Raw genomic sequence first — 18,737 nt, 5'->3', positions numbered from 1 at the left:
GGCTAGGGTGTAAAATTAACCACCATATCGGTAAAATTAATTTTTAAGCATATAATTATAATTAAGGGCGCTGGAGTGTCATCGCCCATACGCTAGAAGTAGATGTCAAATATTTACAAGTTACTCTAAATTATTTCTCTATTTTAATACAACGCAAGGCTGAAACACTCACACAAATATAACATACAATTGTTATTGTTCCTACTAATAACAAAATGTGAAGACGTCAGATGGCAGCCTCACGAAATCTAAAGCTGATCTCTTCTTAGTTCCTTATTTCATTTCATATCTTTGTTTGCGTCTCTGTTTATTACTTGCAGCTGTCTCTCTCTCCCCCACCCGTCCCCCTCTCTCACTTTCTCTCTGTCTTGTCTCTGTATCTCACTCTTTGACCGGTCTCTTTTCGCCTGTTCTTTCAGCCTATCTGTGTTTGTGTGTGTGTGTGTGTCTTAGTGTGGATACATACGTATCTATCTATCTATGACCGCAGCCACTTGGCTGAAACCCATAAATAAATAAATATATATACACACACACATATATGTGACATATACATGTACATATCTGTGTATATATATATATATATATATATATATATATATATATATATATATATATATATATATATATATACATTTATCTGTGTATATACATACATACTTACACATATATATATATATATATATATATACATATATATATATATATATATATATATATATATATATATACATATATATATATATATATATATATACATATATATATATATATATATATATATATATATATATATATATATATATATATATACATATATATATATACATATCTGCGTATATACATATACATATATTTATATATGTATACGCACATATGCATATACATATATATATGTGTATGTATGTATGTTTTTTGTATCTTACTGTACCTCCCATCCCCCATCTCTTTATCTCTCTCTCTCTCTCTCTCTCTCTCTCTCTTTCTTTATATTCGTGTCTGTGAAGATAATTCCTGATAATTCTCGATAATATCTTCTCTGTTGCCTATCTGTTATTGTCTGTTCCGATAATATTGGTAAAGCAATAAACCAGCGTGACCACTTCATTAGTTCTAACTATTCTCAATGCTTTATTATTTCTTATTCCGTTCTTTTCGCTTACGTAGACACAACAAACGCCTTTCCAAACCACACACAATGAGCGATACGAAACTAAGATGGCGCTCATCTTTCACTCTATTACACCAGATCTCTATTACACTGTGTGCACATTAGCCAATCATGTAATTTTCGTGCAAATTCTCCTTTGCACAAACGGAATTTGTAAGAATTGAGGAAATCACCTCACATAGAAGAAACGAATAAATATTTATTTTATTGCTATAAAGACGCCGTTCTTTCTCCTACCGAGCACTCCTGGCTTCCATTTGCGTTAGTATCGTCTGGTCCCCTGCCAAGTGATAATCTTCATCTTCTTCTTCTTCTTCTTCTTCTTCTTCTTCTTCTTCTTCTTCTTCTTCTTCTTCTTCTTCTTCTTCTTCTTCTTCTTCTCTCTTGAAGATTTGGCTGCTGCTATTTCTAGTAAGTCAACCAATCACATTATTGCTTCCTTTTGTAATCTCACTCTAAAGAGGTTTTCTCCAGAAATGGTCTCAACGTGGTATAATCTTCGCCATTTCACCATCATATTCCTCAAAGACGCCAAGGAACTACAGACAGAAACAGTGTGTGCGTGTTTGTATGTGTTTGTGAGCTTGTGTGTGTGAGAGAGAGCGTTTGTGTGTTTTTGCATGAGTTTATATGAGCGTTTGTGTGAGTGTATACTTGTGGGTATCTTGGTATGCGTCTGTGTGTGAGTGTGTGTGTGTGTGTGTTTGCGTGTGTGTGTGTGCGCGCATTCATATATATCTATGCCTATCTATTAATATTTCTTCATAATTGTGACTCCATCGTTATTTGTAGTTGGCCATTCACACTTTATATGTTCCCCGACCAATTCCAACCCATTCCTCGTCGTCTGTTTGACGAGGCACTGTGACGCACTGACCAAACTCCTGTCCAAGAAACAGATAAATCTAATTCAAATATTTTTCTTTTTATAATTTCTCTCGTCTGATTATTTGCGTTGTACGACTGTATATACTGAACTCTCTATATGTTACTCTCCCACAGAGTGGCACCTTGGGCGAGTGTCTTCTACTATAGCCTCGAGCCGACCAAAGCCTTGTGAGTGGATTTGGTAGACGGAAACTGAAAGAAGCCCGTCGTATATATGTATATGTGTACGTGTGTGTATGTTTGTGTGTCTGTGTTTGTCCCCCCCCCCCAACATCGCTTGACAACCGATGCTGGTGTGTTTACGTCCCCGTAACTTAGCGGTTCGGCAAAAGAGACCGATAGAATAAGTACTAGGCTTACAAAGAATAAGTCCTTGGGTTGATTTGCTCGACTAAAGGCGGTGCTCCAGCATAGCCGCAGTCAAATGACTGAAACAAGTAAAAGAGTAAAAGAGATATGTGTGTGTGTGTGTGTGTGTGTGTGTGTGTGTGTGTGTGTGTGTGTGTGTGTGTACATGTGTATACATGCATGTGTGTGCACGCTTGTCTAATAGTTATATTTACATTTTGTACGAAGCATCCTCTTTATAGTAACATAACGGTGGTATATCCAAATAAAGAACGATGCATTTTGTTATATACCTAGTGTCATATGTGTATGTTATATGTGTGTGTATGTGTGTGTCTGTTTACATGTATGTACACATACACACATTCTCATATATATACATATATATATATATATATATATATATATATATATATATATATATATATATATATATATATATACATATACATTTATATATATATATATATATATATATATATATATATATATATATATATATATACATATACATTTATATATATATATATATATATATATATATATATATATATATACATACAGATATATATATACAGATATATATATACATATATATATATACATATATATATATATATATATATATATATATATATATATATATATATATACACAGATATATATATACATATATATATATATATATATATATATATATATATATATATATACACAGATATATATATACATATATATATATATATATATATATATATATATATATATATATATATATATATATATATATATATACAGATATATATATATATATATATATATATATATATATATATATATATATATATATATATACACGTATGCATATATATATATATACACACAGATATATATACATAAATATATATATATACATATATATATATATATATATATTTACATACATACATATATACATACATTCATACTTACATACATACATTCACACTTATACATACATTCATACTTACATATATGTAGGTATACGTGAGTGTATATTGATATAATGGTTTTAAACTTCCTTCTGAAATGGCCCAAGGAAACATACACTTAAATTAGTTAATTAATATATTAAGGAGAAAGTTAAGATGAAAAATATATACACATATATATATGCGTGTGTGTATGTATGTGTGTGTATGTGTGTTTATGTATGCATGTATATATATATTTATATATGTGTATGTATATATACATACATACATACACATATATGTATGAATGTATGCGTGTATGTATATACATTTGAAACGTTCACTCATCATATTGCTTCCCGTAATGTCCTTATTTTCTTTTTTGCTTATGTTTGTTATTTGAGTGGAAAGGGAGAAGGGAAGGAGTTTCGTTCTTATTTTCTTTCCCGGTTTCCTTTTTATTTATTTATATATATCTTTTTATCATTTTTTTTTTTTGTTCATTCTCTTTTCTTTTCAGTTCGATTCCACTAAATTATCTTCTTTCACCGTTAAACAACACCTCCACATTTCAAAATCTCTCAAGAAATTCTCATTTCCCACCTATCCTATCGGATTGCTTACAAACAGACGTTCACTTCTTCTTCTTCTTCTTCTTCTTCTTCTTCTTCTTCTTCTTCTTCTTCTTCTCTTCATTATTATTATTATTATTATTATTATTATTATTATTATTATTATTATTATTATTATTATTATTGTTGTTGCTGCTGCTGCCTAGCTGGAGGTGTGTTTTTGGAGCTCTGTAAGTTTATGTTTAATTCACTTGTTTTAAAAAGTTCTATACTGTATTTTGTTGGTTAATTCGTTTTGCAATCCAGCTGCCTCTCTAGGGGACTGAAGTTTGCTAACCAAAACCCCATTTCGGGGGTGATACAGATCTTTTTGTCTTCAAATTTCCTCGAAAATTTGCTTCGTAAAAATTAAACATTGAAGATGGCGACGAAAAGCGGGAGTGAGGAAGGAAGGCGGTACGGCAATTTGCACGAGGACTTCCACGTCCTCTCTACCATGATTGACAGTAGACAGCAGGAAGGAAAGAAGGAAGAAGAAGAAGAAGAGGTGAAGATTCAAGAAAAGAAGAAAGAAGAGGAAAAGTAGAAAGAAAGCGAGAGGAAGGAAGAAGTAAAGTCTTCTTCATTACATAGAAGTCGTAGTAACACGCAGAACAATATTGAAAGCAACTGCGGCGAAGAATCTAACAACAATAGTGTTAGCGGTGGGAAAGGAACTGTTTCAAATATTACGGTAGCTAAGGAATTGGTTAGCATCTCATTGGAGAACAAAATAGAAAAAGTAAACAAGGCAGCAAAATATATGAAAATGAATGGAGGTGGGGCAAAATTGATTCCTCCAAACGACGTGCTCGAAGCAACAGTCAAACGGACAGTCGTTTACAGTTGCGTGAACACAAAGACAAAGAAACTCGAAAATGTTAAACGCGACCAGGTTGCAAAAGCCTTGAAAGACATATGGCAGGATATCCACGATATTGCGAGAGCGAGGCAGTATGGTGGAGTAGAGGTCCTTTTTAAGACCGAAGAGCAGGCGATACTCGGTGACCACGCGTCGCACCCATGAAATCGCCCTCTTCCCAACGTACATGGAAAAAAGGCGGTACGAATTACGGTAACTGGAGTCCCACCCGGCTTGGATTTATGGTGGATTCTCGCTTGTATCTGTACGGACGGCAGGGAGGATCTCCTGGATGTTGAAAGATCGAGGAGGGAGAATTGGGTTGGGACTACCTTTGAAGTTCTTCTCCATGTGAAGCCAGATCAGTTAGAGAAATTCCCAGACCTGATTTCCCTCTCGAATGGAGTAGAACTAAGGGTGAACGTGGAGGGCAGAAGGCCGAGGTGCCACGATTGTGTGTCAACCGGCCACTTACAGTTTCACTGCCCACAGAACCAGAACAGGAGGGCAGAAAGAAATGGCCAAACGAAAGTACCACAAGCCATGAGTCGGAAAAAACAACAAGAACAACAACAGCAACAGAAAGACAGGGGAATAGAAACAAAAATTGAACCTTAATATTATTATTATTATTATTATTATTATTATTATTATTATTATTATTATTATTATTATTATTATTATTAAATATATCTTGTTATTACGCCAATAAATGTTAATATAGTTTGCAGATATTCTACCTTGATATTTGGTGACAAGCCCCTTCAAATCTCAAAAATCTTCCTTAGAATACTTACAGAATTATAAGATGGTACTTTTCTGCAGGTCAACGATGCAAGTTTCAATTCCAATCTCATTCAGTCTCTTTAGATAGCATTTTGGGTGCTGTGCCAAGTGCACCAATTACTACAGAAATAATTGTTCTCTCGGTCTTCTGGCTAAATCCTGATATTTCTCAATTTTTTTCAATTTCTTTGATGTCGATTTTCTCAATTTTTTCAATTTCTTTGATGTCAGCTCTGCTATCATATTCGGCGTTCTTGCTTCAGTAGTCAGTCTTTTTGGAGAACACTACAAGATCTTGCAATTCTCATTTTCTATCACAGCCTCTGGCTCATGTTCAAACCACTTTTCTCTTATTACGAAAGCACACACTTAGCTAACATCCCAATGCACTCGTTTGCCTACACAGTCATATCTGCGCTTATACTCCTTTTGTGCTAGTATATTGCACTCACTCGGAATATGATTGACACTTTCGTTTCCTTTTCTCTAGATTCTTCTTTTTCTTTAACTTCTTCTTCATTGTCTGTCAAGGACTTCAAAAAGTATGGTTAAACGTATATCCAGAGATCTTTGGAATTCTAAAATGATGTAAGTGTTAGTACGTATATGTGCGCGTATATGTGTGTATATGTCCGTGTGTTTTAAGATTTCGAGTATCTTTGTAGCTACACAGATCTGTGTAAATACATAACATTGTAATTGCGTGTGTGCGTGCGTGTGTGTGTGCGCGCCTGTGTGAGAGAGAGAGAGAGAGAGAGATAGAGGATGAAAAAGAGAAAAACAAAGAGATAGACCGAGAGATAGATCTTTGTTGTCAGTTATGTCTTTTTTTTTTGCTTTTGTTGTTGTTGTCTTGTATCTTTGTTATTGTTCCGTTTTTTTCATCGCTTTTCGTGGGCTAATTTGATGATTTGAATGAGATTCGGCAGGGCGAATATACACATGGAGAATCACTCGTTGTTCCCGACAGAGGAACAGACAAATGAAACATTACGGAAGGATGTTGGCCAAAGTTAGCCGCTTCTTTGTACTTTAGCTGATAAACTTGTAGTTATTGTTGGCGGTGACGGCTGTGCCGGTGGTGGTGGGTTGTGGTCTTAGCTGTGGTGTTGGTTGTAGTTGTGACGGTGATTTGTGGTGATGATGGTAGTGGTCGTGAGGGTGTCTATTGTTGTAGCAGTGGTGGTGGCGGTGCTGCTGATACTAGTGGTGACACTGGTGGCGGAGGCAGAGGTGCTACTGCTGCTGCTGTTGCTGCTACCGGGTGTGTTGGTTGTGGAAAATACTACACGTGTTTCAACAATCTGTCTTCCACAGAAAACAAGAACAGCAACAATATCACCACCGCCGCCGTTGCCACACAACACCAACACCACTTCGCCACCAAAACCACTTCGTCATCAACACTACTTCACTACCAACATCACCTCGCCACCAAACACCACTTTTCCACCAACACCACCTCGCCACCAACACCATCTCGCCACCAGCACCATCTCACCATCAACACCGCCTCGCCACCTGCACCACCTCGTTACCAACACCACCTCGCCACTAACACCACCTCGCCACCAACACCACAACCACCACCAATAAATTTCACCAGCATCACCCCACCCTTACATAAATGTAGCCTTGGACATTTCACGTTGTCCAAGACAACGTGAAATGTTATTCTCTCTCCTGGTGAATTCGTTGTTCTCTCTTCACAATCAATGGCATTTTGTGGAACAGAAGCATCTCGAACCGATTGTTGTGTCTTCGATAAGCTAAATGAATGTTTCTGATTGGCGAAGGTGTCTGTGAGGATTGCGAAAGGAGCGGGGTAGCGGATGAAATATTATATTATTACGTATCAAACTTTTAGCATCCTGCTCAAAAATATTACGTTCTTTACTATGACATGTCACATAGCAATTTTGTGAAATTAATTCTTATTGAGTTCAAATTATCTCCCCTTCGCTTTAACACTCTTTAACAATTACGCTAAACTTTAGTTGTTTGTTTGTTTGTTTTTTTTTTTATTTTCTTTATCTTCAACCAAAACTGAAATTTTAATTCAGAAATAGGATTTTTTTACTATTTCATGCAAAATATCAGGCATATACGCACACATTCGCACACGCACGCATACATTCATGCGTGCGCACACAAACACACACGCGCATGCACACACACACTATATATATATGTATATGTGTGTGTGTGTGTGTGTGTGTGTGTGTGTGTGTGTACATTCCTATAGATGCATACATTCGTGCATATATATGTGTGTGCTTGTGGATGTGCGTGCATATGTGTGTATACATATACACATACATGTACTCATACAGATGCATAATTTGTATTATATGCATTTATATATGCATATATATGTGTGCGTATGAAATATAGGTATACCTAGCTGGTTAGCTAGCTACTCTGATAGATAGATAGATAGATAGATAGATAGATAGATAGATAGATAGATAGATAGATATTAAATATACATAAACATATATATATCCATGTTCATATACATATGTCCATATATATACATACATGTGTGTGTGTGTGTGTATACACACGCACACAAACACAAATATAAATACTCTGTTGAGAGTCACCTGTTAGATATATATATATATATATATATATATATACATATATATATATATATATATATATATATATATGTTTGTGTGTGTGTGTATGTATGTATATATATATATATATATATATATATATATATATATATATATATATATATATACATACATACATACACACACACACACACACATACATATATATATATATATATATATATATATATATATATATATATATATACATTTATGTATATATCTATGCATATACTTGCATTCCTTATTTAACACCGTTCCTCATTATTCGCCTTATTCTCGTCTATATACATCGTATGTTATCCTTTGTATATTTTTGCTATTATTTTTAACTCTTTCACTCCAGGCTCTTCTTCTGGCTAATACAGAAATCATTTCTTAACATTTAACTCTAATGATCGGTTAATGATCTAATGGATTTCTAGTGATCCCTACGGCTATAAAACAATTCATAGCTGTTTATTATTACTATTATTATTATTATTATTATTATTATTATTATTATTATTATTATTATTATTATTATCATTATTATTATCATTATTATTATTATTGTTATTATTACTGTCGTTGTCGTCGTTGTTGTTGTTACTCAATTTTTCCAAGAATAGTTAGCAACAGTAATATCGTCATCATCATCATCATCATCATCATCATCATCTTCATCGTCGTCGTCATCGTTGTTGCCGTCGTTGTTGTTCCTGTTATTAGAAACATCTCTCCATCTCCCTGTCTAGGCCCTAAAGTTTCTGCTTTTACAATTTCTTGTATTCACTGTATTATCACATGGCATTGCAAACTCTGTGGTCATACACTGTTTTCACATCTACAATCATATCTGTCCTTGCTTCAATTGTATGCTCAGTTTTCATAGAGAGATCCCATAAGAACTTGTAGTTCTTATTCTCTATCACATAGCTTGTGTTCATACAACTTTTCTGCTACTTCTGAATCCATACATTTGGCTAACATGTCAATGTACACTTTTAGTGATGCAGTCACGTCTGCGTTTAAATACCTTGTGTGCAAGTCTTTTGCAGTCATTTTAAGAGTTAATACTTTCGTCTCCGTTCCCACACATTCTGCGTTTGCTTCCTGACTGAGTTTTATCAACCGTTACCCTTATATAATTCATCCAAAGGATTTGTTTGCTCCTGATCCGTTATAACTAGCGCTTCTCTTTCTCGTTTCAAGATTCCGTCTGCCAGCCATAATCAGCGTTCTTTATTTCCAACTTTCTTGGTTTATTGCATGAACTGACAAAGTAATTCTTTCTCTTTCTAACTACTTTTTCAATAGTTAATCCTTCTGTTCTTGAATTTTCTACTTTTTCTGTAACCTTTTGGACATTTCTAGCCACCGATAGCTCTTCTATCTAATCTCTGTAGCTCAATATTTATCTATTTCAGAAAGAGAGCAAAGTATCTCAATCCGAACACAGATCATTTATTTGATAATATTTCCTCCATTTAATTTTGTTTCATGCACCTTCCTAATTCTTCTCGTGTATTCTCTAGAGATTTTCTTTCTCGTTTATCCTTTCATTCTCCTATCATCTTGCAGCACTCCTAGGTATTTGTATCTTTGGTTATTCTACAGTGATCTAAGGCGACGAGCTGACCGCATCGTTAGCACGTCGGGAAATGCTCAGGGCATTTCATCCGTCTTTATGGTCTGAGTTCAAATTGCACCGAGGTCGACTTTGCCTTTCATCCGAAAGAATGAAAGGCACCAGATGAATACTGGGATCGATGTAAACGACTTACCTCTCCCATGGAATTGCTGGCCTTATACCAAAATTTGAAATCATTATTCTACAATGATCTGACGATGTTGTCTTGTGGTAATATTATGCCATCAGAGTTTACCTTCCGGCCTCTCTTCCCAATTAGCACTGCACACTTATTTACCATAAACTGCTTTCCAGTATCTTCATTGCATACTCTTACTGTTTCAAAGCGTGGAGGCGCAATGGCTTAGTGGTTAGGGCAGCGGACTCACGGTCATATGATCGCGGTTTCGTTTCCCAGACCGGGCGTTGTGAGTGTTTATTGAGCGAAAAACACCTAAAGATTTATTTTCACCTTGGTTTAGGCAAACTCAGCAGGCAGGCCTGGGTTTTCTCTGTATACCTGTCAGAAGAATTAACTCAAAGACAAAAATTAATGAAGAAAGCAAATCTCACTGACTTAGCCAGCAGCAAATTTTCACGTTTCCTAACAACTCCTTTGCGCATGTTAGTTCTACGTCCAACGATCACATTGCTTTTTCCAAAAATGTTGTTAATCTTCTTATTGACTCCGAGCGTCCTCAAGCTCTCCAACATCCAGCAGTGTGATACGTTGCCGTGAGCCATTTTTTTCTAATTTATCCAGCAAACAGCTAAATTCTTCCTTCTTACTCGTACCTCACTTCTGTATACAGCAGATCAGCAGTTTCCCTTTTACACCTCGAGTAATAGATTTTCCTTCTCCAGAAATCAATGTATAATACCTTATATTTATTAAAGCGACGAGCTAGCTGGATCGATTGCACGCCGGACAAAATACTTCACGGCATTTTGTCGGTCTTATATATATATATATATATATATATATATATATATATATATATATATATATATATATATATATATGTATGTATGTATGCATTGTTATGAAAATGTCTTACTTAAAAAGAAAAAAGTGGATTTTCAATTAAGCTTAGATTTGAACCTAAATTTACGGGATTCCCTTTTACCGTGCCACAGCACTTTCTCACGGAGAAACAAGAACAATCGGCTGATGCCAAGCCGATTTTATGTATTCTCCGCTTCATCCTTTTAATCTCTCCTAAGCAAACAATGGTGGACAGGAAATAAGGATGATACCTACAGAAGTTCCCATTGTTTTCAGAGCGGTATGTCACTGTTTCTTGCCGTATTACGATAGTTTTTAATACAGACGGACCGTCTGTATTAAAGACCGTTGGTTAAAGTCAGTTAGAGAAGAGAGTTCGTAAAAGGAATTAGTGAATGGGAACTTGGCCAGGTGACCAGGAATAGAGACGACTAATGTTTATCATTCTGTCTGAAAACAACAAGCAGAACTTGACATCATTCTGTCTTTATCCTCTATTTCACTGTCTCTGTCACCCTTTAAGGGTTCATTTACTACTACCAACAGCATAAACAGTAAACAACAACAAAAGAGGGAAACAGTAAGAGTGACCTCCCTTTTGTTTTTAATTAACTTTCGTGTATTCGCTATGCACTAAAGAACTCCACCTGCCTTTAAGAACTGATTGATATATTCAACTATTTGTTACAGCTCTGAGCTTGAACTCTGATGTTTTGTGACGACTTGTGTTTTGGACTCAAGTCATTATAATAGCTTTGAGCTGCCTTCGATCTGTGTGCTTTATGCCATTCATCTTTACTAAATACACAGTTGAATCTATGTCGGACCCGTAACGATATATATATATATATATGTATACTATACATTCAAATATATACATTCAAATATATACATTCATATGTGTGTGTGTGTGTGTGTGTGTGTGTGTGTGTGTGTGTGTGTGTGTGGAGGCGCAATGGCCCAGTGGTTAGGGCAGCGGACTCGCGTCGTAGGATCGCGGTTTCGATTACCAGACCGGGCGTTGTGAGTGTTTATTGAGCGAAAACACCTAAAGCTCCACGAGGCTCCGGCAGAGGATGGTGCCGAACCCTGCTGTGCACTTTCACCAAAACTTTCTCTCACTCTTTCTACCTGTTTCTGGTGTACCTGTATTTCGAAGGGCCAGCCTTGTCACACTCTGTGTCACGCCGAATCTCCCCCGAGAAGTACGTTAAGAGTACACGTGCCTGTGGAGTAAGTACTCAGCTACTTGCACGTTAACTTCACGAGCAGGCTGTTCCATTGTTTTTATTTTTTCTTCCTTTTTTGTTGAGACTCTCTTTTGATTTCTTTTTTCTTCCTTCTTTTGTTGAATATCTTTGTGAACTGTTTTTGAACTTTTTTCGTAAAAGAACATGGCAAAACAGTGTTGTAGAGTGGGAAATTATCCCACCCAAGCAATGACTTGAGGACCTTGAGAAGAGGACGGTCGTGGTGCCAATCTATTCTAGGTCACGTGACGCCATCGCTCTCTTCGACGGGGGTATTATAACAGAAGAGCTGGCAAAATGCTTGCCAGCTAAGAAATATTTGGTGTCCAGTGGTGACAAATACGCAACGGTGTGGTTGCTATTTGACACCCCTGAAGAAGATTGTATTGCAGCAGGCCAGCCCCTGGAAGGGGAAGAAATATTGTTCCTTCCCACATATTGTGGGAAGAAAATAACGAGGGCTTGGGTATGTGGACTACCTCCCGGTGTTCGTTCAGAATGGGTCGAACAGACCATCCGCAAAGGTCTGGGCGGTAGTGGATCCAAGCTCCTCAGCGTTAAAATTAAGGCCGCGACTGATTGAGAGGGGTCAAAGGCAGTTTTGACCCTATGGACCCAGTCAGTCGGCAACCTTGTATTTCCCAACTTTTTAAAGATGGCCGGGGCCAGATACTCGGTGATACTTGAGGGACTCCCCCCCCCCCAGTGTCACCTATGCTGGAGCCTGGCCATATCTGGAAGAACTTCCCCCAGGGCCGTGGTAAGGCACTGTAGGAGGGAAAAGAAAAGGTGGCCCCACCCCACCCATTGGAGGGGGAGACGATGGAAGTCGTGGAGGAAGTTGCCTCCACGAAAAGAAAAAGAAAGGTGAGCAACAGTGGCTGCTCACCAAAAAAATGGGCAAGCGGCACAGGAGGTGGGGGGATTGTGCCCCCACCCCGTGCCGGCTTACGTGACTTCTAAAAGAAAGAGGAAAAAGAGGAGCAGAGGACAGTCGGCGGATGTCCCTGTGCCGCCGACTGAACCGCTGGTGGGATGTGTGCCACCACCAGAAAAGGATCCGTCAGTGGGAAGTGTGCCACTGACGGAGCCCCTTCCCGTGATGATGATGAGGAGGAGGAGGATGAGGATGATGATGAGGAGGAGGAGGAGGTGGGGGATGAGGAGGAGGAGGAGGAGGAGTTTATCCGCCTTTGGACTGCCTGGGCGACCGAGACCGTAGGTACTCGGACTGCACAGGCAGTCCAATATGGCCTCCGCAGGTGGCTGCGGAGGTCGTACAACATGAGGTTTTGTCAAATATCATGGCGACCTTTGACAGGAAGAATTTCGCATTCCTTTTCACGTTCGTTAATGGCGCAAATATTGATGTGCTCGCTTAATCCTATTTTTCTGCATTCTCGTATTTTAATATGGGATCTATGCACCGTCATCCGCTGGCGTAGACTGTTTTTAGTTTGACCAATATATTGTTCTCGACACCCAGAGCAACTTAATTCATATATTAGGTTATCCGAAGCACACGTGAAGTTGTTTTCCGTTGTAAAACGATGACTCTATTTGAAGGAGAATTCCGATCCCTCAATAAGATTGACATTTATACCACAGTTAGGTCTCCCGCATGTTTTTACTATCGGTTTCGATGTTGTTGACGAGTGTACTTGGGCCTGTGTTAGAAGACTTTTCATTGACTCGGGCTGTCTTTTACTATTTATGGTGGTGTGCGTTTGAAGGATTTGATCCATTCTATGGCCCCTTTTTAGTAAAGGGATGTTCTGGAGGTTGGTGTCGAAGGCCTTATTGTTTAGGGGGTTGTGCGTTGATACGTATGGTCGGGTTTTTGGTTGTAAATCTTTCATTAGTTTGGGGTGTTTGAGTTCGTAGATATTGAGTTCTAAGGCAAGTTGAAGCCTATATCAATTAGTGATGGTGTGTAGTTCTTGCTAATGAGCGTATCCTTTAGCTCATGTAGTTGTGCGTCCTTTGTGCTTTATCAGATACTATAATACAAATCCTTTATGCCAGATTGTAAGGGATATTCATTCTAGTGTGTCTGGGGTGACATGAGTTGAACGGCAGATGTTGCTTAGATTCCGTGGTCTTATAGTATATGTCTGTTTCTATTTTGTTGGATTAGTTTAGCATTTTCTACCTTGTCTTATTTTCCTTATATATATATATATATATATATATATATATATATATATATATATATATATATATATATATATATATATATATATACATATATATATATATATATATATATATATATATATACATATATATATATATATATATATATATATATATATATATACATATATATATATATATATATATATATATATACATATATATATATATATATATATATATATATATATATATATATATATATATATATATATATATACATATATATATATATATATATATATATATATATATATATATATATATATATATACATATATATATACATATATATATATATATACATATATATATATATATATATACATATATATATACATATATATATATATATATACATATATATATATATATATATATATACATATATATATACATATATATATATATATATATATATATATATGTATATATATATATGTATATGTATATATATATATATATATATATATATATATATACATATATATATATATATATATATATACATATATATATACATATATATATATATATATATATATGTATATATATATATGTGTATATATATATATGTATATATATATATATATATATATATATATATATGTATATATATATATATATATATATATATATATATATATATATATATATATATATATATATATATATATATATATATTAATAATAATAATAAATGAGTATATGCATATATACGTACATGTATGTACATACTTACATCTACTACCTGTATATATAGATGCATATCTGGGTACAGGACATTGCAAACAAAACGTACACAAAATGATAAACAAGTGTATATATATATATATATATATATATATATATATATATATATATATATATATATATATATATATATATATATTAAACATGAAAGTACGTAAGGCAGTGTCAACATTAATAGAACGTGAACTCCAGACGTATATAAGGACTAAATGCCACTAACCATTTTGTCCGGCATGCTAACTATTCTAAAATATTATTGTTGTTGTATTGCACTGTTGTATTGTTGTATTGTACTGTTGTTTGTATTGCAGAACAGAAAAAAAAAGTCAAAATCTTTCAAAAAATGAATTTCCAGGTGGAAGTAACTCAAACGTCGGATAGGATGAGTTATTTCCCTTAGAAGAGGTCAACCGTTGTTTTACAACTTGAAATTTTGTGTAATTGTATTTTTTCTAGAATTTCAAATATTTACACACACACACACACACACACACACACACACACACATACACACACACGCACACACACATACACGCACTCACTCACTCACTCACTCACACACAAATACACACATTGGTGCGTGGCGTGTTTATCGCTGTCTTAAAGCGTTTACGTCACTTGGAGTCTTTGTTTGTATCCCGAAATTTAGCGATTTGACAAAGACAGATCGTTCAGATAAGTATAAATCTTAAAAACAATATAAACCATATGAGCACCGAAATTCGTGAAGACAGTGCTCCTGAATGCACCAATTCCAATGTCTAGAATTTTATAAAAATACGAAAATAACAGTAGGCGGCATAAAGTAAGTGAAATAACTTCAGCCTATGAGTTACTTCCCCTGAAACAATTTTACTTGAATTTTAGTTTTCTGTCATACGATTTGATGGAAGTTTGGTTGATTTTTCTAACAGGTTGATTGCTTTGTTTGAATGTTAAGTAATCAACAATGATGACGACGAGAAGCTTCATGATCGTTTCTCTGCTAGAAATCTTTAAATCTAAAGTTACTAAATCTTTAAATCCCACATAATCGTCTAAGCTATTATTATCGTACAATGAAAATAGGGAAAAAAATCATATTCTTTCTTTTATTTGTTTCAGTCATTTGACTGTGGCCATGCTGGAGCACCGTCTTTAGTCGAGCGAATCGACCCCAGAACTTGTTCTTTGTAAGCCTAGTACTTATGCTATCGCTCGCTTTTGCCAAACCGCTAAGTTACGGGAACCTAAGCACACCAGCATCGGTTGTCAACCGATGTTGGGGGAACAAACACAGACACACAAACACACACACACACACACACACACACACACACACACATATATATATATATATATATATGACGGGCTTCTTTCGACGCTTAGGCTTTTTTCAGTTTCCATCTACCAAATCTACTCACAAGACTTTGGTCGGTCTGAGGCTATAACAGAAGACACTTGCCCAAGGTTCCATGCAATAAGACTGAACCTGGACCATGTGGTTGGTAAGCCAGCTACTTACCACACAACCACTCCTGGTTAATTTTTTTTTACAAACATTCGTTTAATTTGGAGGAGCCAATTTTCGAATCTCATCAAGAGAGTAAAATAGACATGTCAAATGTATTTTTTTAATATCATAATTAAACAAGGTCCATTCATCAATTATCAGCCAATTAAAACATGTCTAATCAGATGATATAAAGCCAGCCAGGTGACACAAGGCTATCCAGGTGATACAATGAAAATTTAATTTGCTTAAGGTTTAACTAAAATATTTCAAGCATTACCTTTTGATTCAGAAGTTCGCTTCACATCTTCGCAGTTTTCCAGATCAATATTCCAGCTCTCTGCACCCTCTAGTCTCGGATTCATCAAACACTTGTACGTAAAATTTCCTGGACCGAAACTGTGTGGGTACCTGGCGTCGGACGGGCCTTTAGGGGTTAACTCAATAGCATAACTAAAATTAAAGCGAGGGGTGCGTCCCATCACAGACGACAACTTTTGTTGTTTTTTTGGCGCCTTCACATCTCCTCTCACTAAGCAATAATGAAAATATATACTTTTGTTTCAAGACAACTGGGTGTGAATTCAAGGGAGACTCCGTTGTTATTTCTATCAGGTCGAGTGACCACAATGAAGCTCCTTTGATGACTCATTCAACATTCTTTTGTTGGTCCCTTATGGCCCCGCCTCTTATAAGCTCGTTTTGATAGGGCAGTTTTTGGTGAAATTTGAAGATTTGTCTGCAATTTCTAGCAGGACTAGTGTCCACATAGCGATTCTCACATTTGCTTTTTAGAACAGGTGTGGCAGCTTTTCTGGAGGTCTTGGCTGGAATTGAAATCTTTTGCGGGTCTTGTAGACCAAAACAAGTATTTCTAAGATAACAACTACCCCTAATAGTTTGTTTGAAATATTATTTATATGTCACTCGCTGCAACAAGAGAGTTTCTAAGAAGTAAAAGTCGGTGAGTGCAGCACATGACACGGAATAAGGTGAAGAGTTGAAAGGTTTTCATCAAGACAGAATGGGGGCGGATGTGGTTTTCCAAGAAAACGCTGTATCAACCAGTGTACGTGCCTCTTTTAACCGTTGTGACTCCTTTCTTTTCTCAGAATTACTGATTCATGTGAAGTATATTATGCAGCTTAGTCTCTACTGATTCAAACATTTGAGATGGGAATAAACGGGCTGCACCTCAAGACAAACGCATTTCCGTCCCTCGACTGACGGAAATAATCTCACTTGTTTGGTGGGGTTCGGATGAAAGAGACTGTGTGTGTGTGTGTGTGTGTGTGTGTGTGTGTGTGTGTGTGTGTGTGTGTGTCCGCGTGTGAATGAAAGTTTGAATTTGTGTTCGTGTGTGAGAGAGTCTGTGTGTATGTTGGGTGTATGTGTGTACGTGAGAGAGAGATAGGGAGAGTGGGGAGAATGGAAGGGAGGAAGGGAAAGAGAGAAAATGTGTGCGCGAGCACGTGTTTGTGTCTGAGTATGTGTGTATATATATATATATATAAATTACGGAGATGTACTTGCATAGCAAGTGACCTGATCTGAGATCGTGTGCTGAAACAAAAACAATTGCTGCGTGGAAGGTGTTTATAAGCCATTTAAAAACACACAAAAACCGTTAGATTCACTTCAACATTTAAATTTAATTTGCCAAATATTTTCGTCGCTTTGGGACCGCGACATGTTCACTGACAAAATTCCGGTAAGTTACGGAGACATAAACGCACAAACACCAATATATATATATATAACGAAACCCGTTATATATATATATATATATATATATATATATATATATATATATATATATATATAACGGGTTTCGTTCCGTTTCCGTCTACCACGTCTACTCACAAGGCTTTGGTGTGCCCGAGGCTATAGTAGAAGATTCTTGCCTGAGGTGCCAAGCAGTGGAACTGAACCCGGAACCGTGTGGTTGGGAAGTAAGCTTCTTAACACACAGCAACGCGCGCGCACACACACGCAAATATATATATACACACACACACACACACTAGCAATGCATCCCGGCGTTGCCTGCGTGTTATGACCTACAGGCATATTGTATTATTTGCTCCTTTCTTATGGACGGAATCGACACAGCTGATATATAGTTAATGGCATAATGGAAGTTGTTTGTTTAAAAGTGAAGAGGGAGGGTACAATTTGCATAGGT

General features: G+C 36.0%; 1 protein-coding gene across 3 annotated transcripts in view; it reads right to left on the bottom strand.

The window, feature by feature from the left end:
* Positions 1-17,794, bottom strand: part of LOC128250543 (uncharacterized) — a 65,866-nt gene extending 48,072 nt beyond the window's left edge. For all 3 annotated transcript variants that reach the window (XR_016237992.1, XM_089339851.1, XM_089339850.1), the window contains exon 1: positions 16,833-17,794. Coding sequence is in view for 2 of the 3 variants with exons in the window: in XM_089339851.1 (XP_089195977.1) it covers positions 16,833-17,034 (202 nt within the window). In the remaining variant the exon portion in view is untranslated. The remainder of the gene's footprint in view (positions 1-16,832) is intronic.
* Positions 17,795-18,737: the final 943 nt, after the last annotated feature.

This window comes from Octopus bimaculoides, chromosome 22, assembly GCF_046866305.1.
Source record: "Octopus bimaculoides isolate indiv1 chromosome 22, ASM4686630v1, whole genome shotgun sequence".
Classification (NCBI taxonomy): Eukaryota; Metazoa; Mollusca; class Cephalopoda; order Octopoda; family Octopodidae; genus Octopus; species Octopus bimaculoides.
The sequence above is the reverse complement of the archived record's forward strand: the minus strand, read 5'-3'. Positions and strand labels throughout refer to the sequence as shown.